At 40.8% G+C, this 26104-nt stretch overlaps 1 protein-coding gene across 3 annotated transcripts in view; it reads right to left on the bottom strand.

Annotated features, from left to right (window-relative positions):
* Positions 1–365: 365 nt before the first annotated feature.
* The window catches only part of STAB1 (stabilin 1), a 154092-nt gene continuing 128353 nt past the window's right edge, over positions 366–26104 (bottom strand). Inside the window, exons 52-69 of one of the 3 annotated variants that reach the window (XM_054976231.1) lie at positions 22530–22619; positions 21439–21579; positions 20359–20418; positions 19345–19558; positions 17238–17387; positions 17047–17151; positions 16322–16429; positions 14025–14218; positions 13652–13796; positions 12721–12854; positions 12024–12189; positions 10655–10761; positions 9162–9281; positions 6968–7114; positions 6672–6791; positions 5189–5338; positions 3688–3801; positions 366–1020 (exon numbers count right to left, since the gene is read on the bottom strand). In XM_054976231.1, the coding sequence (XP_054832206.1) occupies positions 967–1020; positions 3688–3801; positions 5189–5338; positions 6672–6791; positions 6968–7114; positions 9162–9281; positions 10655–10761; positions 12024–12189; positions 12721–12854; positions 13652–13796; positions 14025–14218; positions 16322–16429; positions 17047–17151; positions 17238–17387; positions 19345–19558; positions 20359–20418; positions 21439–21579; positions 22530–22619 (2319 nt within the window). In that variant the 3' untranslated portion in view covers positions 366–966. Of the gene's footprint in view, positions 1021–3687; positions 3802–5188; positions 5339–6671; positions 6792–6967; positions 7115–9161; positions 9282–10654; positions 10762–12023; positions 12190–12720; positions 12855–13651; positions 13797–14024; positions 14219–16321; positions 16430–17046; positions 17152–17237; positions 17388–19344; positions 19559–20358; positions 20419–21438; positions 21580–22529; positions 22620–26104 lie in introns of those variants that run through there. The other 2 variants (XM_054976232.1, XM_054976233.1) reach the window with 2 other exon arrangements.

Below are 26104 nucleotides of genomic sequence, written 5' to 3'. Positions count from 1 at the left end.
TTTGATCTAAAGACAACTGAAAGTGTAGTAGAATATTGTTTCCATTGAGCTTGTATAGAACATATTTTGTTCTATAAGTATCTCCCTATAGAATAATCCTTTCCTCTTAAAATTCAAGATTTTCATTCTTTCTTTAATGTGGGGGAGGAGGGCAATTGGTAGAATCTGCACGTAGTTGCAAAGGTAGACCAAACACAGATTTTTTTTTGTGCAAGTTTCCTCACTGATAGTATCTTGAATCTAGCCCATATACTTGATCTTAACCATACTCACAGAATAACCAGAAATTTAACTAAGGTTGTCAAAACAACCTCTAACATGGACACAATATGTAAACAATTATCCAACTACAGTTCACAGGTAGTATTTTTATTTCAAATTGTGTAGCATAGAGGAACATTATCAATGGAGGGCCCAACAATACAGTTTCAGGGGGGGGGGAATCACATTGTTTGGCTCAGAAGATTTTGGTGAGCAACTGATGGTTCGCTGTGGTGTCCTGAACAAAAATATTCATTCATTACTCATGGTATTCTCTATAGCTAAACTTTGTCTTATGGGCAGAATCCAAATGATCCTGAGCATGCAACAGGGCTTTTCAAGGATCTCGTTCCCCCTCTTAACTCCTCAGTTCATCCCTAAACAATTCCAGAAAGCTGAAAGACACTTCAAAGCAGTATCTAGCACAGCACAAGTGGCTGGATTCAGAAGAAAAAATGGATGAAGTCTCCATGAATGTAGCTCTTTGGATCCCAATTTCCAGTCCCAGTCTTTATGAAGAGGAATGGAAACAGAAGTATATCTAAGCTGATGACCTTTCACAATTTACCTAAAGGCCACTTGTCAGTTTGCCCCCAATGGATGCATAAAGGCACCATAGCAGTCCACTGTAACCCAGAACACATTCCGTTCCTTCTGAATGGCAAAGCTGGAAAACATTTGCTTCCTGCAGTACAGATACATTTACTAATCTGCAAACACTCCATGAGTATCTGAAAAGTCTTCTCCATTGACAGAATCCTGAAAGCAAGGTACAAACATGCATTAGGCCAGCCTGACAAACTCTTCTAGTTAACAAGCTTTGAGTTCTATCATCATGTATCAAGTGCTTATAAACACTTTTTTTTAGTTGTCCCTATATATTTTATTAAGAGTGTACATATTTGATATATAGTGCTTTACAATACTGACCGCTAGGTTTATTTTAAATATAAATCGTAACTATTTTTTTCTTCTTTTCCACAACAAAAATAAATCAAAAGTCATGCCAATAGTCTGTAACAAATTCTCACATTTGGATTTTTTAAAATGACAGACAGATCTGTACAAAGACCTCCATATCACAAAAGCATTCACAGTGCATAAGGTCACAGTCATTGAAAAAAATAACATGATAAATAGATCAGTGTAAATGTACAGTTCACAAAGTTCTCACTTTGTCATTTTTTGGAAGAGGTACCGCCACATCCCATTGTGCAGGATGCATATCACATACACCCGAGAGAGTGCAGATCAAAAGGAAACCAACATAGATCAGCAATTAGTTCTGTGCTCATAATATCCCTGAATCACCTCCAACAAAGTAGAGCTTTGCTGGAGAGTTTTTTTTAAAAAAAAATACTTTATTTTAGATAATTCAATATAACAACACATAACAGATCAACATATAAACAAAAAAACATCCATTTAATAAAAATTAAAACATTAACATGTTTTGTAGTGTTAAGTAAACTTGTATTATTTAGAGTAAGCAGTAGAAAAAAGATGATAAATGTTTAGGAGGATGTATATCGTTAACAATTAAGAATTCAAAAAAGGGAAACCATTTGGGTACAAAGTCAGTTTCTTTTGGGTAGAGTTGTGTTTGACTAATAAGTTCTGAGATCTTGTCTTGGATGTAGTAATCCCATATTTTAATTAACCAATTGTCAACAGTAGGGATTTGGGGTGATTTCCAGTAGGATGCTAATAGTGATTTGGCTGCCATCAAAAAATTGCAGATTAATTCATTCCTTATATTAGGGATGTTTGCCGTCTCCCATTGGTTCAAAAAATTAATTTTGGATCCAGAGGGATTAGATAACCTGTGATCTCTTGTATATTTCGTAAAATTTCCTTCCAAAATTTCTCAACGTACAAGCAAGCCAACCATCAGTGAGCAAAGGTACCAACACCGCCACACCCTTTCCAACAAAGTGGAGAACGCTTTGGATAAATTAATGACAGTTTTTTGGGGGTTAAGTAGCAGCTTATAAACACTTTTAATTGTTTAAAACCTACACAGCTGCTAGCTGGCAGATACAGTGGTGATGCCATTACAGATTAGATGGCATTCAGAGTCAGAGCATTTTAAATGCTAAGCCCACCACGTGGAATGACAGCTTAAACCAGCCCTTTTCAGGGGCCTCAGCCTGCAGGTGTGTGTGTGTAAAGTGCTGTCAAGTTGCAACTGAGTTATGTTCACTCCTTATGGGGCTTTCAAGGCAAGAGATGAACAGAGGTGGTTTACCATTGGATGCCTCTACATAGCAAGATTTGAGTCCAGTGGCACCTAAGAGATCAACCAGATCTTCAGGGGTATAAGCTTTCGAGAGTCAGAGCTCCCTTCTTTAGATACAGGGTGGTGTGGAGATCCCTGAGCCTTTATGTCTCAGTCAGGAGATAGGTAGGGTGACACAAAGAAGGGAGTCAGGATGAAAAGGTACAATGTTACAATGCAGCTTGATTAGAACAGAAATTAATATCTGTAGTGAGATAAGAATCATATGTCTCTATTCAGTCCAGGGGGTTCCATTGTTCTGAACTTTTGAACGAATGTTTCCACTCCTACTTGTATCTAAAGAAGGGCAATTTGAATCTCAAAAACTTATACCCTGAAAATGTTGCTGGTCCCAAAGGTACCACTGGACTCAAACCCTGCTGAAGACCAACAAAGCTGCCTACCTGAAACTGCCTCTGAGAGCAATCCTGGACTTCCTTGGTGGTCTCCCATTCAAGTAGTAACCAGGACTGACCCTATTTACTTTCTAAAACCTGATGAAATTTGGCTAGCTCGAGTCATCCTGTTTATAACATCCCTTTTATGGATGATCATTAAACTACCTGCCAAGAAGCCGATTCATGCCACCTTTCTTATTGAAGTTATTTTTATTATAAAATGTTGCTTAAACTCTTTAATCTATACAGTTAAAAGGAAGCAATTATTTATGCTTCAGCCTGAAGAATTCAGCCAGTGTAGGTTAGTGGTTAGAGTGTCAAACTGGGATTTGGAAGACCCAGCTTCAAATCTCCACTGTGCCATGGAAGCCTTCTAGGTGACTTTGGGCCAGTCATACACACTCAGTCTAACCTACCTCACAGGGCTGTTGTGAGAATAAAATGAAGAAGAGGACAGCAAGCTGAACTGCTTTGGGTCCCATGGGGGAGAATGGCAGGGTATAAAAGAAACAAATATGTTATTGTAAGTCTCGGTTGCTTGATCAAAACACTTCCATTGCCTGATAGTTGAAAAGGCTAATAAGCTAACTGAATTTAAAGAAGAAAAAATCTTGGAAAAATTTCTTTCCACTTTGACAATTGTAGAAGGAACCAACTTTGGGAAAAATTCTTGGTTTCTGACCTATTTATGGGACTCAGCCAACTTTTTACAACAGTCAACGAAAGTTAAAGCCTGGATGGATACCTTACCTCAAATGGCTCATCATAGAGAGAACTATGTGCTCCATAGATTGGATTTGGGATGGACACCAAGGCTGGGCTCCTTTCCTCCCAAGGTGAAGGCTCTTCATCTTCCAGCTCAGCCTATAAGCAAAGTACAAATTGTCATGGATTGCCACATAGGCCTTTTTTATATAAAACTTGCCTGTGATTCACATCATTTGCTCAGCCTGTGTAAAACATCATTTGCTCAGCCTGACACATCTCATTGATTTGTGTATGTAACTGACATCTTTGGGATAAATTAATGTAGGTTGCTTTAGTCTTTTGGCGCCATCACAAAACTGACTGCATGGGCTACGTGTGCCTATGGAGAAGGAGAGTATAAAGGGGCTCGGCAGCTCTTTCATGTGTGCTTCAGTAGCTCAGAAGGGAAGGGAGACTCCAAAAGGAGAGGCTTGCCTTCTCCTTCCCCAAGCATGGAATGCCCATCCCAGCAGGGGTTGTCCTAGGCAGTAGGTACTCTCTGCTCTTTCTTTTCTTTTACTTAGTTGCCAGAGTAGCGCAAGGCAACCTCCTATATACTATGCTCTTTATATGTTAAATTCTCTGTAGTTCAATAAAGATCCTTTCTTTGGTTGTGCCAATGTGTTATCACTCATGGGCCTACAGCTCAGGTCATTGGTAGTGCTCTGTACATGCTCAGAGGCTCACCAGCTCCAGCTTCAGCAGTTGGTGAAGGGTCAAGCCTGTTTAGTTTGGGTGGTGGCATGCTACCGGAAGGAATCAGTGATTAAGAGAAGAGAGAAGCCACCCCTGCCAATCATGACACAAATAAATTAGGCATTTCTTTGCTTTTCAAAGAGCAATAGTGATGAATTTATCAGAAACAGACAGAGCCAACAACTATTCTGTCTACCACATTGATACTTTGGGGAAAGTGCTGTATAAAAGAAAAGTGTTAAAAATGTTAGCTGAAAATTATCTCAGTAACTATTGCAACAATCCTAGAAATGAAGCTAGTATTCATTCCCCCCCTTAAAAATGGAAGGCTGACCCTGAGGCTCATCCGAGGCCATCCCTGGTGGTGCTGAGATTTGAACTGCAGACTTCAGCTGTGCTCTGAGCCTACAGTCTATGAATGTTTATCTGGGAGAGATTACAAAATTTGCTTCGTTTTCACTTTTGTTCCCTAATCCTGGCTGCCATTTTCCTGGATAGCTCTTTAATTACGGCATGGTGATGAAAATGCAGGCTTCTCAATGATTAGAATTACAGGATTTATTCTCCTAAATTTATTCAGTATCACCCAACAAGACCGCAATACAAATTCCTATTTTCTTAAATGTATTTATAGATGCATGGTTGTGTTTTTTTAAAAGAACACCAGTAACCTCTTGTGACCAGAAATAAGATTACAACTAAGTGGCAGAGATAACATTTTAAAAAAAATCTGAAGGGGGCAAAGAAGTGGGTCAGAAGCACATGCACAGAGTACAATCCTTTCTTGGTAAACATATCATGGAAATACCTTCAGGTACTGAAACTGGAATCCTTGATTCTTTCTTCTGAAGTAGTAGTAAGACACTCCGGCGGTAACTAAACATAGTAGCACTACAGCAACAACAGTACTCACACCGACTGTCACAGCAGAAGCAGATGCTTTTACAGTGCCCAAAAACTGGGGGGGAAAACCCACAGTTGTTTTGTTAATGTTTGAAACGATAGCCTACAGAGCTACTTCAGCACATCTTAACTGCCAGTTACCTTTAATCAAGGGTACATTTTGAAAAAGTACTGTGTGGTTATGCAGCAACTAATATCATAAATATTATTGTTTGACCATTTGCTGCCTCTCTGCCCATTACAACAGCTGTCAGAACAGGAGGTGAGAAACTGTGGTGTTTTCAGAGAGAGAGAAAACAGCCAAAGAAGATGGATAGTTGCCAACATCAATCAAGGAGGAGGCAGAGTCCTTGACTCAGTTTTGCAGACCCTTGTATTCCCTTTCTTGGCTGTTGATCAATCACATCATTTTTCACCATTAACATTTCCTACAAAGAACAAAGACTGTGTGGGTCGGAGGTGGAACAGCATATTGGTTAAGGATTTGCTATGTGATTATATCTGATTATTTGCTTTCACTTTGTCTCTAGTGTTTATTGGTCAGGATTGACAACAGCTACTTCTGCATGGTGATTTTTCCTGTAACCTTTACTTCCAAACGGATAGGGGTTACCAGCCTACAGGTGGGGTCTGGAGATATCCTAGAATTACAACTGATTACTGGATTACAGTGATAAGTTCCCCTACAGAGAATGGCTGCTTTGGAGGGTAGACTTCATTGTGTTATATCCTGCTGCAGTCCCTTCCCTCCCCAAACTCTACCCTCTCTTGTCTCCACCCCCAAGTATCCAAGAATTTCCCAAACCAGAAGTGGAAACCCTAAAAATTGAACACTTCTGGGGAAGCATCCACATAACTATCTTTCCAGGTTTTCCTCGTCCTCAGTACACTCTTTCCCAAATCTACTTCACTCTGATCTTTTAGGAAAGAATATGAGTCAATCACATTCTCAAGCCATCTGACTGTGAAGGCTGTCTTTCAAAGGCGCTTCTTCCATCAAAGCCATTTCCCTGCCATCAGCCTGTTGTGGCTGCCATTTCCCTGACAGCTGGGAGGGGTTGACAGCAGGAAAGGGCACAGAGAACTCCTGTGTGGAATCGTTGCTCCTGTGAATACCTCTGCATTTGCAGCGGCAATAAAGTAACACAGAGAAGGCTTACATTGTGGAAGCAGTCGGTGTTTACAAAAAATAACAACAGATGTGTGTTTATTTAAAAAATAACTTCCAAGGAACTGAAACAGAAGAAATATTTCACAACCAGGTCCTCTGATCTGTTGGGCAAGCAGTAAGTGTAAGGAAGGACCTTTTCATAATTTTAATAATGAGATTTTGGTTTCACGTCAGAGCAAACCCACTATAGAATGTCATAATTAAACAAGCAACCAACCTGAACAACTTGCTCATGTTGACGCGGTACCATCAATGGTGTCTCAATAGCATGAATTATCCCATTGGAAGCCAGAATATCCCATTCAACAATCATTGTATTATTAAGCACCTTAGAACCCTGGTGCAATAAAAGTGAAGAAAACTATATTATTAAATCATTTAAGTAGAATTTATTTTAAATGAATAAGAGGTCTTTGTGAGTTTTGTTCAAAGGAGCAATTCAAAGGTTTTTTTATGGTCAATACAGTACATAAAGAGAAAACTGATTCAGTCCAGTTACCGACAGGTACTCACCAGAGGGTGGGTGGCGTTCATGGCGTCTGCTATGGAAAGGCTGTATCCAGCTTGGGATAATATAATTGTGCCAGCTGTGAGATTGAAGCTCAGGAGGGCCATATCATTCACAGATACATGAAGCTTCAGGTCATTCAGTGTTAAAGTCTGATAAAAAAAATAGATGTTTCAATTCCATTTAGTTATTTGATTGATGAACAGACACTTTAACTGTTGAATTACTGAAGGAGAGAGAAAAATCATAACCAACTGCATGCTGCCTTCAATTCAACCTCATGTATCATGGCACTGATTTCTTACACATGCATGCTCATCTGGGGCATAGCAAAGGGTCATCAACCGGCACGATCTCCCATCATGACTCCAGTTCATAGTGTGATGACGTCAGAAATGACGGGACATTGTGCCAAGAAGACGCCGTCATTCCGGGTGTTTTGCATGATTTTCCGCAGCCGGTAAGACGTGTGAAAATGGCTATTGTCTACACAGACTGGCAGTGGCTTTCCAAGTTTGCAGGCTGAGGTCTTTCACATCAGCTACTATCTGGTACTTTTAATTTGAGATGCTGGAAACTGAATCTGGCACCTTCTGCATGCAAAGCAGAGGCTCTTCCACTGAGCCACAGCCGCTCCTCAGTGATTCTTATCAATTATGGCAAGGCTGTCGCTAACCAAAACGCCATAACAAGCCTCCAATACAAAATTTTCACACGTTAGAAAATATATAGAACTAACCTGTATAATTATATCAAGCAGTTCCCACAGCAACAGAATTTCAGAGAGAGAGAGTGCAGTGGTCTGACTCCGTTCTTATCTCGTATGAGATAACAATTTGAGGCTTTTGTTTAACCCCCCATGAGGGACCAGAGTTGTCAGTCTCAGGATCCACTCTGCCCCTTTTTTAATAACACTTTATCCCCATGGCATTCAGAAGTTGGTTAGTCTTAAAGGTGCTACTGGACTTTTTACTGTTTTGCATGTGCACAGGAGCTAATTTGTGTGCCTCCCCATTTTAAATGTAAGCTTTGGATCACATATTAAAAGTGAGCTGAGGTGAGGTGTTTCCCAATCAAACTCATGTTTAGCTAGGGTTCCCAAGGGCCCACCAGTGGCGGACAAACTCCCAGCGGTTTGCCCCCATGCCTGCCGATCACTGGCAATCAGCAAGAGGTAGCTATTACCCACCACCAGCAGGCAACCTGGGCAAATATGCATCTCAAATCGTGAATTTTATAAATAAAAGAAAATAGTTGTAGCAAAAACACAAAATAGGGGCTTGCATGAAAGGCCACAAGCCCCTCCCCAAGGTGAGTATGTTGACTTATACTTAAAGGAAATTAGGCTAGAGGCATGACAAAGTCTCCTTGCTGTTCAGCAACTCCTATGCAAGGCTAGGGTTTTCTTGTGTTGGTGATGTCACCAACTTTCATCATCCTTGGTTCAGAATACAAACTCCAGCATCATGCAATATTCAGATTCAACACAAAGTGAGCACTGTAACCCCAAGAGTTGTTTCCCAGCTTGGATTTTTAACCTCAGCTGGAGAAGAACTCCTAACTCACTCCCACACAACTACTTCTCTACTGTGGTAATGGAAGCACCATAGATGGACGTTTCTGACCCCTCCCTCTAACAATCAGGCCTGGGATATGTAGTTTTCCAAAGGCAATTGATGTCAGGCACCCAGAGAAAACTACATTTGCTAGGGTCCCTGGGACTTTACTACAGCAACATTAATTCCAAATACCAGAGATGAGAGAGTCCTGATCCTGGGACTGCTGGAACTGCAGTGCTCATGGCAACTGCTGCAACGGTTGCTAAGTAAGGGGGTTGTGAGCAAGGGAAGGCAGCTACTATGAGCAAGCTTAAAACTCTTAAGTGGGGGGGGGGAAGCATTCTCCAGGATGATTCCAAATCAAGCAAGAGGGAGTTTTCTTATCTTTGTAATGACAAACTGTCTTCAGAATAATCACTGAGAGTTCAACCAGACATATTTCTGACAATAAACTGCAAAACAATTCTCTTCCAAAGTTATCACTGACGTTTTGTGAAGGTGCTGAGAATTCTTTGTTGCAAAACCTAGTTCCCTACAATACTAGAATTCTCCTTGGGGAATGGGAACAAACATTAAACCAATTTAAGTGTGTAATGTTGATATTCTTCAGTCTAGTTAGTTTTCATTCTGTACATCTTACTGTATTATCTCTAAAACCAGAATTCAGAGGTGCGAAAAGGGTTTTATAAGTGGTGTCATCGGAAAGGAGATCCAGAAATTCTAGTCCTTCTTGGGTAGTATTGGCATAATCCAGTAACATCTGAAACACAGAAACAGAAACTCTTAATCTGAAAGCATGGCTTTGTCTTGCTGAAATTAAATCCAAAGGAGAAATCCCTAGAAGCTCCTACATATAAAAGTAAACAAAAAGCTCTTTTCCCTAGTAAAATTTTTATAGCAATTGTCTTACATAGCAGCCACAAGTCATTTGCTTATATTAATACATTTAAATGCAAGTATTTTCAAATGACCTATTAACTGACACTGAATATAAAGCAACCAAACCAACTACAGTAGCCACAGAAAGCTTCCAAATAATAGAATCTGAAATCTGCAAAGTTACCATTATGGAATGCAAACTGTTTCTCCCTAGTCTTTTCAAGATTAATTTATACATATAAGAGAATGAGGTGGGAATGAGATATTCAGATGCTGAGGAGGCACAATGGCATGCACCTTTTCAGATCACAGGTGGAGGATTACATTTTGAAAAGTTTCCCCATGTTAAAAACTCCCCGCAATTAGAAAACCAGCACAGTAAGTAAAGAGAGAGAACAGAAGCTTTCCCCTTCTGTGCTAGTTTTATAATTGGTTAAAGTTTTTTTTCATGCAAAGAAACATTTAAAACTAGAATCCACCACTTTTGGTATGAAATGGTGCAGTCCACTCTACCACCTCAGCACCTCATTCTTCTACACATGAAAACCAGGCATGAGTCAGGGGCTTTGGCACATTGAAGGGAACAGGAGACAGTGTCTCAGTTTTGGGCAACAGAAGTCACATTTGTTAAAATTCTGACAAACAATCTAGAGGCCATCTCTCCTTTTTATATTATGATAATGTTCTGCTTCTGAAGAAGTATGATGAACCAAATGTATGACCCTCCCAGACAAATGCCACCTGACAGTTTAACTTTGAAGTCTAATGTCATGAGACATGGCCCCAGAGCATGCAAAATGATGACAAAGAACCCCTGAGAACTGAAGAAACACACATTACCACACAGGCATAAAGAAAGCATGTTGTCGAGATCGCTTCTGGAGATGTGAGTAGAAAATTAGTTCACAGTAAATTCACTAGTTGGTTATTATGAGCTGTAAACATGCAGTCTACCCAGAGAAAGTACCAAGATCTTAACAGTGCTTTTACTTAGTTACTACATAGTAATTACAAAACACAACTCTGAAAACTATCTAGTTGGAGCAGATTCGGTTTCTAGTAATTTTGATGCCTTCTGCCTACTGGATGGAGCAGAAGATGTCATCAGCTTTGGGTGGCAGCAAACACTAAAAAAGTTATGCTGTATAAAACATTATTTATCCCTCTTGCACGTAGCAAAATGACTGCAGTCAAATCCCAGTCCTGCCTGATTCTACCAGCCTGTGGAAACATCAATGTTGCACTAGCACTTACAAAATAGTAGACTGAAAAGTTTGCATGCTGTTCCAGCACTGCCAGAAGATTCCCAATGCAGGTATAGCCATCACCAATAAACCCATCCCTGCAGTCACACCATACATCTGAAAAGGAGAAACAAAGGTGATACTTGCAAGCATTTCTTTCTTTCTTTTCTATTACTGTTCCTTTGACCCAGTGGTCTTGAACAGCGGCTGGGGGATTATTTTTAAGCAATTAATAACCACTACCCACATAATTTTAAAGTTTATGCAGTTGCTTTAGGATGTTTCCGTATTTCTACAACGGCAGCCAAAAATCTAGTGACCCTATGTGTAACTATCTGTCTTTATTGCTCAGTAGCCTAGAAGTCTCAGCAGTTGAAGAAGCAAAATCCTTACTAATTAGGGGGGAAATCAGCTCCTAAATTTTAAAAATTCAGAGCAACTTAAAGAGTATGTGGTCAATAGATGCAATGCAATTAAGGTCATAGTTACATCATCTCTCTGAATATGGAATACCAGCATATCTACCTGACAAGACTGCAGATAGTAAAGCATTAAGACGTGCCAACATAAAGGCTCATCTATATTTAGGAAATGTTAAATCACAAAAATACAGTGGGATACAAATTGGTGGGGGAATGCCAACTGTGAAGGTTGAGCAAACTCTTTAACCTTATTGATGTACTTTTATAGTCTAGATGTTTTAAACAAATTTTAATCAGATGTCTTAGCTCGTTAAGATTTACTTTCCCCGTCAGCTCTGTTGAAATTCCTAGGCACATTGGCTTATAATTCACCAATTTATCCCAGTTGCTCTTATTATTGTCTAATTTAATAAGATCGAGCAAACTTATCTCCAGGTCTGACTGCAGGATCTTTAACTTTAAATTAAATCTCCTTCTCCAAGCCCTAGCTTCATAAGAGATTTTACTCACTTCAGCTCTTAGAACAACACCGGCTACATAACTAGCCGCCCGCCCCCCCCCCCCCCAGTAAACTGTTGATTGCCATTTCTGTGTGAGGCAAAGCTTCCAAGAGGTTTTATACACTTAGAAGGCAAATGGAACCCAGGGAAGAGAGAAGATTGATCTAGAAGTACCCCACTGACCTTTTGGCTCACTGTGTCTTTGTTTCAGCTCAGTCAGGGTATGAGATCTGATATTAAACTCCCCTTAGCCTTGAAAGCCACTAAGCCAGTTCTCTCTCTCAGCCTAACCTATCTCACAGGGTTGTTGTGAGGGTAAAAATGGGAGTGAGCAGAACTCCACATCTGCCACCCTGATCTCTTGGGAGAAAGAGTGATAAAAGTGGGATAGGTGCATAAATATTCTCATCTAGCAGGAAATCAGGCCAGGCAGCATCATTTCATAATGTGGTCTTACCTTTAGCTCTATAACAGTAAGCATCCCACTTCTCAGTGAAGTCACTTCGAAATCCATAATTCACAATCCCCACATGGTTAGTGCCACATTTTGCACTTGGATATACAGTTGGGTAACCTGCTGTCCTGTTAAATAACCATCCCACTATGCACAGGTGGAAACCCATCTGAGAAAGGAAAGACAGACAGACAGGCTCCTCTTAGCTGCCTATATTTTAGGCTGTCAGTACCTTGAACAAGGCTCCCTCACTGTGTTTCACCTTGCCTGTATACAATGTGTACTCATGCACCTCAAATTGTCTTGTTTTTCCCAGAAGGAATAGGGGTTTTTTTATAGACATTTTGATATCTTAGACATTTGTTCGCACCAACTTCTGTTGATCATGGTTGATTATGTCAGAAACTTCTTTTCAGTTAAAAATTTTACCAGAAAAATAAAGAAAATCATCCATAGTCGAGCCAGCTTATGAAATAGGAGTTCTCAAAGTGAGATAGCTAATCAGTGAAGGGGTGGGTCATCACCCAGCTGAACATTTAAGTCTTCCTGAGGCAAATAAACCAATGGTTGACCAGTGGAAACGTTCTCTCAATATTTCTTAGCAAAAGATCAAACAGGCACAGAATTTTGACATGGCAAATGCCTCCTAGGAGGCAAAATAAACCCATGACCATAACCAAGGAACTGCCTGCATCATTACCTGCTGTGCAGCAGACAGCTGTTGAAGAGTGGCCAAGGTAGCTCCCTCAGCTGCACAGCTGGCTTCAGCCTCTTGATAAGTAAGGTTGTACTTTCCGTTGGGGGACTGAAGGTGGAAGACACCAACTGTTTTGTCTGGAAAACAATAATACAATATTGTGACAGTTTTAATATCATTGCAGTCGAATTTAGAGAAGCGCTGTTTGACATGTCCTGTTCAAATAACCCTTCCTGTCTCCAACCATTGCCGAATTCAACTTCCTCAAGAAAATGTTTAATTGAAAGACCATTTAAAAATGTTGCAAAGGGTTGTAGCAGATACAGGAATGGTAATGGAAAAGGAAGGAGATGGAAGGGCAGGGTGAAGGGATGACAAGTATAGATCAAAGAGGCAGGGATCATAGCCTTACGCTAACATTCTCTGGTCTAATGGATAAAGATGTGCTCAGATCACAATAGTTAGGGAACTGAGTAGCAGCAGCAAAGAAAGCTGCTAACTAATTTTGGAATGCACAGAAGAAGGAAGCCTATCAAGGAGTCATGTTGGTTCAGCAAATAAGGGAAGTCCTCACTGGATTTGGATGGGTAGACTTTTTATTGGCATATAGAGAATATCTCTAACTATGCCTTTTTAAGTTACTGAGGTCTCATTATGGTTGCCAACTCCAGGTTGAAAAATCTCTGGAGATTTCAGAACAGAGGTTGGGTTTAGGGACAGGCGGGATCTCAGCAGTGTATAATGCCATATAGTCCACCCTTCAAACTAGCCATATTCTGTCACTTGGAGATCTCCAGAGCCCACCTATAGGTTGGCAGCCCCAAGTGGGTCATGTCCAAGACCAGGAAGGGGCCCCTCCACCCAGTATTATGGAGGAGAGGCTGCTGATATAAAACAAAGTCTGTTTTAAAAACTATAGACCAGGAACGTGTACCATGGAAATGCAGGTCAGTACAAATAGCCTCAAAGTGGCAATGCCCATTCTCATCCAAGCAACGGTCTGTGGGTGGGATAGCTTCCTCCAAGCACTGTACTCCATTTCCAACATAACCAGCTTTGCATTCACACCGCCGAGTATTCTGTAAAGCAAATTTTTATGTAAGTTTATAGCTACTGCCAAAGGGGAAAAGAAAAAAATATCACAGAACTGGAATATATGTAGCTAGTTATTATCATTCCTCCTTCCCATGTCCACAGTAAACAACTCTTGCAAAAAAATGCCACACAGAAACTTTTCAAGTAGTCAGTCATAGCAGATCTCCCCTATGTAGCAGGGATTTTTTTCCCCAATGCAGGGCTGTACTTACAGGACCTGTGCTGATGCAAGTGGCGTGTTCGCTGCAGTCTCCGTTACTGCCATCTGCACACCGGTCGATAGGGCTGCAGATGTAGCCATCACCCTGATAATTTGGTAAACAGGTACAGGAGATGTCAGTTCCAGTTTGTGTGCAGTTTGCCTGATCGCTGCAGCCTCCATTATTATCACCACACTGGTCAATCACTGCAGCAGAAGAAACAACTCAGTAAAGCACTCTGATTGTGATCCTGCATCTGTGAGGAGCAAGGCCCACCGGGTACTGCCCAGTCACCTCAGACGTACTTCAGATTTAACTCTTAAGTTTTAATTGCCTTCCTAAGTCTTTTTTTTTAAATCTCATGTTTAATGCAAATGGTCTCATTGCTAAAACTCTGGAGTTTCTAAAGGAAAGAACAGAAATTATCATAGAATGTTTTGAATTCAGAGAAAGCCCTTTCACTGGAAGAGAAAGACTTGGAAGGGGACAGGAAGGGGACAGGGGACAGGAAGACACTGGAAGAGAAAAACTTGGAAGCATTACCAAAAGCGGTATCCATATTTTAAATAACTGACAAGAAGTTTGGTACAGACTTCTTAGGTTTAGCTTCAATGCTCATCATCTCAGATGTCATTCACCATACCAGTTCTTAGTAAACTTGGAGTAACAGTTATCTCTGTGGAGTACTCCTTGCAAGGAGGAGATTATAAGACCACATCTACTACAAAGTTACAGTTTAATTTTCATATTAACCATCTCTAAAGAGATTCGAGAGACTGCTTCACATTCTGTGGTTGTTACAGGCATGGACTGGCCATTAAGGCCACTGGGAAGACTCCTGGTCAGCTAATGGCCGGGGAGTGGTCTCACCACCACCACCTTGGCCACCCCAGCAGGCGTGGGCCAGAGGCATAGAAAAGGAGTCTCACCCTGCTCAGCCAGTGGTCAACTACCTAGCTTGGCTGAGCAGCCCCTGGCCAAGGCTAGCCAGGCAGACACATGCTCCCTTCCTCATTTAGGGGGTGGGTGGGGCTGTTTTCCAGGGTTGTTTCTCTCCTCCAATCCACACTTGGGTGATGATCCTTAGAAGTGTAATTCCTATCATTCCTTGAAGGGAAGTTGTGATCAATAAGCCAGTTTCTATTTGTAATAACATGGCTCACTGAACCTTGCTTGAAAAAACTGCAATGCAAAAAGAGAAATGACAGCATACTCTAGGCACAGGTCATCTATGGTATGTATACCCCTCAGCTGCTTGTCAGGCCATTGCTAGGCCAGTTCTCTTCCCAAGCAACTGAGATGAGACCACAAGCAGAAGTATTGCTGCTGGGTGCAGTGACATGAAAGAAGGTAAAAAAACAGCTTAGTCTCTTCATCACTTTGCAGAGCCGCATGGCCTCCAGTCAAGTCCAAAGGAAGCCCCTGCGGTGCTGGCAACATCACTGCAGATGGGCTTGCTCCCATGTGCTCAACTATAACCCTCATTTCTCCCTCAATGTCATTTGCCAGTACACCAGCATGTTCACAGGTAGATGTTGCATTTTTTAGCATTTAGGACAAGAAGATTGCCTACCACGGGTATAATCACTTGGAGACTATAAAACTAAGGTTCAAACTAGATGTAACATCTGACATAAGTGACCCACATGGGCCAAAGCTGAATAGGGCTATGATGCACTTGAGAACTTCAGTTCCCCAATATTGGGGAGTAACCCTGCCTCAGTGGAAGAACTTCTGTTTTGCATGCAAAAGATCCCAGGCTCAGTCCCCACCGTCTCCAGTTAAAAGGATCAGGCAGCAGATTATGTGAAAGATCTTAACCTGAGAGAGCCACTGCCAGTCTGAATAGATAATACTGACCTTAGTGGACCAATGGTCTGATTCAGTATAAGGCAGCTTCATGTGTTCACATTTGGCTGTGCAAACGTCAGAGTCTGGACAAGGAAATCATGACCTGACTTGAGCAAGACATAGCGTCTAGTTTAAACCAAAGCCATGTTACATGCTAGTATGCTGGAATAAGTTGTCTTAGGCTGGATTGCAACCTAAATAAAATCCATCTCTTTTTATTAGGGATACGTGCTAAGGTATATATTCAGTGCTGAGATGGGATGTCCAGAGCTGAGAAATAATGTGGCATCATTCCTTGCCTTTGGTATATGCCTAAGTTGGCTGCAGAACAGACACAGCAGAAGTTTATTAGGGATACAATAGCAAATGGTTTTCAAAATAAGCCCAGCACATCAAGAGTCCTCACGATACGGCAGAGTTCCAAATACTGGGCTTATCCCATACTGTTTCAGTCATACCTGTGCATATCCTCCCATCTCCTTCATAATGTAAGTTGCATTCACAGGTATTATTAAAACGACAGACAGCATTATGATGACAGGCTGGAGAACACTTGGGTATCGTAGCTAGACATAAAATAAATCAGGAAAATCAGTCAGTTCACTTCTATTTTCAGTTCCAGAATTTATATTGTGCATTGTACATTGTTACACCTTTGTTGCTCCTCCAGGATCTATCTGAAGCTTTTGATATAGTAGATTGTGCCATCCTGTTGAAGTATCCAGAGGCATAAACAGGATCAGAGGATGTACCTTGGATCGGTTTAAACCATTCCTCATGAAACGGACTCAAAGGGCTGCTGTTGGAGACCAGCTATTTTCAGGATAGGAATTATCTTGCAAGTTCCACAAGGCGCAATCAGTATGTGGTGTCAGACTGGACAAAAGCTACCTCTTCTCTTGCCTAGCTCATTTACAATACCATAGCTTAGCTCCTGAGCAGCCTTGTGCTGGATTTGGGTGTGAGAAACTGAGGAAGCTTCTTAAGTAGCCTAGCCTCTTAGTCTCATCTACTGATTTTTATCTTCCACATTTTTATCCTGCCTCTCCTCCAGGGATCTTTTCCTGACCGGCTTTGAGATGTGATCATGGGATCCTTTTCCAAAGATGCTTACTTAGACGATGCCAGGAATGGTACATTGGGGTTAGCTGTAAAGAAAAGTAATCTGTTTTAGCATATTTACCTAATGGGATTTCACAGCGCTCTCCTGTCCATCCTGAAACACAGAAGCAGAAACCATCTCCATGCAATCCTTCATTGCATATTCCATTCTCTGTACAACTACATTCTGCAAAGGAAAGAAAGTAACTATCATAGAGCTGAACTAGACAAGATGAATTACACGAAGCTATGCTGTTGAAAACATGGCCATACCTTTGCACTCTGGCCCATATCGGCCTGGCACGCACAGTTCACAAGCTGTACCAAAGAAAGCCTCATGGCAGCTACATCGTCCTGAACCATGCATTCCATCGTCACATTTACCATGATTACTGCATGGTGCCTCAAGCCCCCCAGGACACACTGGAAAAGACAGAACCACAGAATGTTATCCAAGAGTCATTTACCTCTGTGACCATGGACCACAGGGCAACAGAAAAATCCACTAGAAATTCTTGGCTAATTATAAGTTCTTTCCAAAGTACTTTGTCTAATAGAATGTGCGTGTGTATGTTGTGTGCCATTAATTAAGGATCTCTTCTAGGTCCTTCATGGCTGCCCTTCCAAGTCTCAGTCTTCTTCTGATTTCTTGGTTGCTCTCTCCCTTTTGGTTGATGATTGAGCCAAAGAATAGAAAATCTTTAACAATTTCAGTATCTTCATTGTCAACCTATAAATTGTGTGATTCCTCAGCAGTCATTACATTTGTCTTCTTGATGTTCAGCTGTAATCCTGCTTTGGCACTTTCCCCCTTAACTTTCATCAATAGTCATTTCAAGTCTTTATTGTTTTCTGCCAGTAATGTAGTCTCATCTGCATATCTCTAATTATAAATATTCATTCCACTAATTTTCACCTATAAACTTACAAATGTTTGAATGTAGTGCAATTAGCACAGCAGTTCACTAAAGATATGGTCTCTTGCCAGATGGGAGACAATCAATTGTTTGTATATTATTATTTGAGAAATGACATGGCCAGTAACATGCAGTTCAATGGCACAGCTCTTCCCAGCCTATCCAATTGATAACTTCATTGGGTAATTTCCTTGTCGCCTTATATATTGATTGTTATGTGTTACAGTTTTTTAAGTGTATGTTTTAAATTTGTATCTAAATATTGTTGTGAGCTGCCCTGAGCCTGTGTGCAAGGAGGGCAGGATATAAATATAATAAACTAAACTTGTTGAGGAACAGGCTAGCAGCTTCATAAACTTTATTCTGATAGATAGAATATTTGGGATTGCTAGAGAGAGAAGGGCTGAATCCTATGCAAGTGCAAGTGAAGGATCTTCTCCGTATCCTCCTGCCCCGCCCTGGCAGCTTCTTTCACATCCTATAAATTCTTTGCTGAAAGCCGGACAATTATTGTAAACATATACCATAACATGTGGTAGGGAGCTAAGTGAGCAAGAGAGATCAGGCAAAATCACCTCTCTCTCCTCTTCCACTGGCAGAGTAATTTTTCCAGCCATACAAGAGGGAAGGCTGGGCATTTCCTCACTGCAGTCCTCTGTGCCATACTGCAGTTTGCTTACAAAATCTTCAGATTTGGGGTGGGTGGGAATAAGGGGCTGTCAAGGAAACAGGAAGACAGGGAAAGATTGGCTTCCAGGAGCTCTTTCTACTCATGGTACTGTACGATCTAGCCCCAGGTAGGCAGCTTTAGTCAGGTCACAGGTGCCTAAGTTATTGCAAACAAAACTTTAGTCAAGTGCCACAGCAGACACATCTGAACACATCAAATTTTGAAGACATCCAGCAGGCATATTTATTGTCTATTTTCAGGCATGCAAACGCTCTCTGAGCATTATATAAAAGAAGATATGTTTGATCCACATTTACAACATGGAAATGTGTATCTTTAGAGCCAAACCAATGTTTGCTGTAACCCACTATTTTCAGCTCTGGATGGACATAGGTCTCAAGCCCAATTGTCCAGGGCTTTGCTTAAAAAAAAAATTACTGATGGCTTGCCTGACTGATACAAAACAAAGGCACATGTGACAAAAGACTGTGTTTACCTGTTTAGCAACTTGATGTTTTCGTCCCCCATATCAGGGTTCTTCTTAATGAGAACCATGTCAACACATGCAAGCAGGACATCGGGAGTAAGGCTAGCATACCACAGAAACAGGAAACAGACATCTGAACCAACTGTTGTTTGAAGCCATAAGGGCTTCAAACCATTGCAAACATTGTCTCTTATGATGTTCTTATTGGCTGAAATTATTATTATGACCATAAGAAAACAACTTGTTTTGATAAGAACCAAACATAGTACTTTGTTCTGATAGAGTAGCATGATAAAAATCCCTTACCTTGGCAATTTATTCCATAGTGGTTTTCACAGCACTTTGATGTCCACTCGGGGGTAATGCATGCTCTCTTGCACCCCTTTATAGTTGAAAAAAGATGCAATCTGTTTCCCCTGCGTGAGTATTGTGATAAGTAAGACCTCCTTTCACCTATATCATATGGGACCGGTTTGCTTAAAAGTGAATCTCCAAAATACAGGCAACTCATGATTTCTCCCTGTATGGGAGGGAAAAACATTTTTGTTTAAAAACGTCTAATTGTTGACTTTATATCTGAAATTTGTTCCTCATGGCAGAGCTACATTCTTTCTCTGACACATGATTTAGGAGACCCCTCTGCTGGAAAACAGTGTGTGGAAAGGAAAGAGAAGCAAGCAGACAATTCCCTCACCCATAGTTTCTACCCATCCCCTGCTGCTTTATCGCCATTCAGTGATGTTAGGCTTGCGGTAGTTATGATTTAGGAGACCCCCTCTGCTGAAAACCAAAATGTGGAAAGGAAAGGTTGCCAACCACCAGGAGGGGATTGGAGATCTTCCTAAATTACAGTTGTTGCCCAGACAATAAAGATCAGTTGCCCCAAAGAAAGCAGCTGCTTCAGAGAGTGGAGTTTCTGGTATTACATCCTGTTAAAGTCCCTCCCCTCCCCAAATCCTACCCTTCCCAGGTTCCCCCCCCTCCAAATCTCCAGCAATTTCTCTACCTGGAGCTGGCAACCCTATGTATTAAATCACTTGTGTAACAAGATAAAAACATCTCAAAACCAGCCTTGTCATCTTATGATGATTGCTGTAATTTATTCTGCCAGCACACCTGGAGAGTTAATCTAACCTTGTTTTTTAAAACCGTCCTCCAAATGCACTTGTAAATTGATGTATGCAAAGTATTGCTCAGAAAAAGTGAATTAACTCATATGATCTTTATATTTTGTTAAGGTTCTATTGAGCTACTTAAGAGTAACACATCATATGAGTCATGCTTAGTATATTTTATATGAAGCCTTCATGCAAAACTTACGTGTTCAATTGATCCAAAAGGACATAGAAATAGATAGTTACAGGAGCCACATTCAGACTTCTAAGGACAGCATATGTGGAAGGAGAAAAAGCACACACAGGATATAACTGACATCTACCACTAAATCCATCCTGTCCAGGCCAAGGCTGCATTGCCAGAATATTCACATAATACAAAGTCCCTGTGGCTGCCATGAGGATTTTGGATAACAAGCACCCTGGGGTGCATATGCTTCCCAGGCATATGAGGGGCTCTGTTTGGATCAGAACCATGATATACAAGAAGAAGGAGTTTCAGTCATCTCCCCCTTCTCCCCCCCCTCCCAATGCCATGGAGGTGTGATGGATTTCGTGGGGGTTAGACATTGCTCCACAGGATTTTTCCCTCAGACATAATACACCTATCTCACTACACTGAGGGTCCCAGCAGGAAACTGATGTAAGAAAACTGGTTCAAGGGGATGGGATCTGGGCTTTAGTACAACCCACCCAAACCTAGACTGGTAATAACTGAGATAAAACCAACGGGCACAAGATGATTTACTTTTTAAAAGTGAACAAGATACAACAGCAGCAGTGCATTGATTTTCCACTGTACTAAAGTGGAGGTAGTGGTGAGTCAGGCCAACTCAGGGCTCCTGTCTGTGGGATTCTCTGCTGGCTGTGCTTTCTACCAATTACTTTAATGGCCTAGCTGCTTCCTGCTTGAAAAGCTTCTGTTTTATAATAGTGACTAACTTGCATTTAATAAGCATTATTTTCAATGATTTCATTACTATTCGGTTGGACATGCACCACGTCTTTCTTACACTATTAACTAACAGACGGATTATTTTATTGTACTAATTTGTTTATTGCAAGAGTTAACACTTTCTCAAAAGACACACCCTTATACTCCTTTAGTATTTGTTAATTTATAAAGATCTTTGTTATATAGATTTTTGTTAATTTATATAGAAAGGTGACTGAGTTCTTCTAGACTAACCTTCTGGGAAGAGCTACTAAACAACAGGTGTTCACTCTATCAAAGGAAAGAATATGAACAAGCAAACATGTAAGCCTTAAAACTCTGCACACTCACTGCAATCACAGCAGGATGAAACTCATCACAGCGGGATCCCAGGTCTGGAGGTTCCAGCAGCTGATCCACACCATATGCAATGCCCACATTAAATTCCATATAACTGTGTATAATCCTTGTCTTCTCTGCCTCAATGTATCCCTACAAGGCAACCAAGAAGGAAGAAGACCACACTCCAATCAGTGTCTGAAGTTCAGCCCCGCCACTTACTGCTTCTTGGTCTCTGTGGCCCAGAAAGGCTCCCTTGATCACAATGTAGACGCGACAGTAAAGGCAGCAACCAGCAAAAGTCCCCTTCTATAGCACAACGATTACAAATTCTAGACACAGAAATCCTCTCCAACTCCAGTTCTCTGGCCCACCATCCCCAGAACTCTCATTCAAACACTGCTTTTCCTACTGACGGTACACAGTCCCCCCTGTCCTTACACCCCAATGAATAACTCAACCCTTCTTCCTCCTGCCCTCTTTCACAACATTCCTTGCCCGGCAGGCATTTGATTAATCTCCCTCCTGTACTACACAGCTCATAGTCCCTAAAGCCCCTCCTGTTTTCCCTCATGAACTATGGCTGAATATTGCCCTCCTCTGTCAAGTCAATGAATATATCATAGCTGGGCAGGTACAAAGGTCTGAATTCACAATCCAAGTTGTGTTTTGCAGTTGTTCTGTCCCTTTAGAAAAACCTTAATGGGATGTTATTTACCTCCATGCGACCAAAAGCATCAACTGTCCATTTCCACATGCTATTAAAGTGACAGGATATTTTTCTCTAGACCTATCGGCAACCCTAACTGAAATAGGACTACAACTACACTGCTTTGTACACATTTGGTTTAAAGAGGTTCCAGGTAGCCATGTTGGTCCAAGGAAAAATTGAAAAACAAAAATCATGTAATATGTTTTAGAGACCAACCCAAATGATATAAAACAGTGAGCAAGTTTTGAGTTCTCCAGAACTTTTTGTCAGGCTCGAAACTTTTTTAAAAAAGTGTGTGTGTGTGGGGCGGGGGATTTCAGGCTATGACCTGCATTCTGTTTAGAAAGCCTTGTAGACAAAGCACATTTGGTATTGAAAGGCTCATACTTACAGGACTCTTCCTGCTGCAGCTAAATGTGATGGTAGATCCATGCAGAGTCCTTAAAAATAGTCCAGATTGTGGCAGAGTGGAAGGAAAGACCTAGAAATATGCAAAAGTAAGTTGCAATCAGACTATGAATTTACACTTACACCTTACAAAAATTAACTTTAAGAAATGGCCATATGAGAAGAGAAGAAAATCCACTTTAGCTTTTATTCCATGAATTCAGTCCCTGCTTTGGATAATAAATGGTGAGTGAACTGGTACCAAGTTTCCCTCCTAACAGTGCTTTGTCCAAGTGGTTTGGAATCAGTTTAAGACTATCAAACCTTAAAAGACTTTTTACTGATTGTTTTATTTTTCTCCAATGAATTATCTAAGATTACGTATTTCCCACACTTCAGAAAAGATGCCTTCTTGTGATTTGTGCATGTGCTATGTGTCATCAAGTCGCTTCTGATTTATGGAGACCCAAGGAATTAACTACCTCCAAAACATCCTATAATTGACAGCCTTGCTCAGGTCTTGCAACTGAAAGCCATGGCTTCCTTTATTGAGTTAATCCATCTCATATTGGGTCTTCCTCTTTTGTACTGCGCCTTCAACTTTTCCTAGAATTATTGTCTTTTCCAGAGAGTCTTTTCTTCTCATGATGTGACCAAAGTACGATAACCTCAGTTTCATCATTTACCTTCTAGGGAAAACTCAGACTTGATTTGGTCTAGAACCAACTAATTTGTCTTTTTGGCAGTCCATGGTATGCATAAAACTCTTCATCAGCACCATTTTTCTTCTCCCTCCCCCCTTTTCTTTAGCAGTTTACAAAGTTAAAGTGAACAATGGAGTAAAAAAAACCAGTCTAATCTATACCATAAACAATGCAGCAGCTAGTTAACAAAAATTTTAAAACTGAGGTGGTACAAACAGGATAAATACATAGAGCAAATAGAGCAACAGATGACAGCCCTATTCCTTACATGAAAATGCCAACCTCACCAATTCAGTTTACTATAACCTTATGTCTTCTATAAAAATGCTCTTGTAATCATTTGAAAACAGTACAATACCAACAAGATAATACATACAATAAACTATAAGCCAAGTGGACTGCGGCTCACACAGGCTATGTTTAGTATATGAATAAGCGTTTGTCACCCTCTTGCAATATATGTCAACTCAGCTAACAGTTTTCTTCTTTTAACTACTATTTTTCTATTTGAAGGGAAATGGGGGGAAAGGAAAGAAAGAAGAATGTTTATTTGCAACTGGTTTATTTGCATATGTTACTGTTGTATTCCCTAACGATTGGCTGACTAAACTCTTTTAACATAATAGTATATATGGAACATACAGCAATATCTATTAGTGCACTGTCATATGTATATTGAGTCTGATTCTCAACTTTGAGCTGATGGATTTCAGTATAAGAGTGCTGAGATCTTAAGATTTCCACTGTCAGTTTCAGCCAGCCTCTATCTCAGGGCACCCTGAGAATTTTAAGGGTTAAATATTCATCTGACTTCTTCAGACTCTGGCCGTTTCCACATGCTGTTAAAGAGATGGGCCGTCGTCACACGGGCTTCTATTTAGCGCGAAAATGGTGCAATTTCCCGGCAAACACCCACCTTATTCCAACACTGATGCGATTTTCTCTCTTCTGCTTTGTGCTTGATAGTTGCGATATTTTGCGCCTCAGTGTGAATGCCTCACATCAATGTTTTTCGCCTTGCCACACCATAGGCCCACCCTTTTTTCTCTCCTCAATCCCAGAATCCATTTCTCCCACAACTCCCCCTTTTTTTTGTAATAATGTCCTTATATCGATATAACGACATCACACAATGAAACTTTTCTGCTGAAGAAAACAAGTAAAAATGACTGAATTGCCATTAGAGAAATTTTAATTTTAACCCAAAACCACACCTCGCTAAAAATGGCCGTGTTCAGTCATTTTCCGTTTTTTTTTTAATTACGATGTTATAGCGATATAATGCCTTTATTTTTTTTTCCACAGGAAAATTTTAAACCCTGCAACCGTTCTATCCGACTTCCGCTTTGAGTTTTGCGTTACCGAGAGGATCTTAGGTGCGGAAGACTGCAGCCTCATCCAGTTGACAACAACTTCAGTTGTGCACACGGATTTCAGATTATTCAGGAAACAGCAGTAGATTAGGAAACTAATGTTATTCTGTTATAGCGGAATTAAATGCCAAAAAATTTTTTTAAAAAGGGGGAGGAGCTGCTTCTGCGCCCATTAGAGAGAACGGAACAGAGCGCTTAGGTGTGGACAGCTGGGAACGCGAAGAAACGCGAGGTGACCCAAAGAAACGTTACTGTGCCGATATCAGCGATGACGCTATATGCTGTAAATTTAATGGAACAGATGCCCGTGTGACGACGGCCATGGTCTACTTACTGAAGGCTGGCGGTTTTTTTCACAGATTCCAGATGCCTCCGATTTCAAAGCGGAAGCAGGCAGTTTGTCTTGCGTCTAATCAGCGTCTTTTCTGAGACTGGGATTTCCTGCTCTTTCCTGTGCCGGGTCAAGGACGCTGATCAGATGCAAGACAAACGGAAGAGTTAAACTAAACAGTGAAGTAACAGAAGAAGAGATAAGGAAGGCAATACAGTCAACAAACTTGGGAAAAGCGCCAGGGCCTGATGGACTCACAGCTAAGTTTTACAAGGTAATGGCCAATGAACTGGTACCGTTTTTAAAAGAGGTGATCAATGGTGTTATGAGGGACCAAAGGATCCCAGATACCTGGAGTGAAGCAAATATATCATTGATCCCCAAAGAAGGACAGGACTTGACCAATGTTAAAAACTACAGACCTATCTCTTTACTTAATAATGACTACAAGATTTTTGCAAAGATCTTGGCGGAGAGAATAAAGGGGTGGCTAGCCGAAGTTATTGGAGAAGAACAAGCAGGCTTTTTACCAAATAGACAAATTAGAGACAACCTAAGGACAGTCATAAACGCTATAGAATACTATGACAGGCGATATCTTTAACTCTTTAATGCACTTCCAATGCACTTTCACAATCCTTTTGAAGTGGATTTTTTGTTCCACACATGGAAAATCAGTTTCAAATGTTCACTAAAGAGTATTGAAAGTGGATTATCCAACGTGTGTGGAAGCAGCCTGTCTCTTTAACAGCATGTGGAAATGGCCTCTATGTCAAATCAGTCTATCCCAGGTTGTGATTTTATCATGTGTTGTCCTTTAGTAATGTAGTTCTGATCTCTCTGCTAATCCAAAACCAGATTTCAAATGAATCAATTTTCTTTCTGTCCAGTTTCTTCATTGTCCAGCTTTCACATCCACATATAGTAATGGGGAATATAACTGGATGAATTATCTTGAACTTGGTCCCTAGCAATACTTCTTTATCCTTAAGGATCTTTTCTAGTTCCTTCATGGCTGCCCTTCCAAGTCTCAGTCTCCTTCTGATTTCTTGATTGCAGTCTCCCATTTGGTTGATGGTTCAGCCAAGGAATAGAAAATCTTTAATAATTTCAGTTTCTTCATTGTCAACCTTAAAACTGGGTACTTCCTCAATAGTCATTACTTTTGCCT

Source organism: Eublepharis macularius, chromosome 4 (assembly GCF_028583425.1).
Source record: "Eublepharis macularius isolate TG4126 chromosome 4, MPM_Emac_v1.0, whole genome shotgun sequence".
Taxonomy (NCBI): domain Eukaryota; kingdom Metazoa; phylum Chordata; class Lepidosauria; order Squamata; family Eublepharidae; genus Eublepharis; species Eublepharis macularius.
Note: the sequence above shows the minus strand (reverse complement) of the source record. Positions and strands in the feature narration are given on the sequence as shown.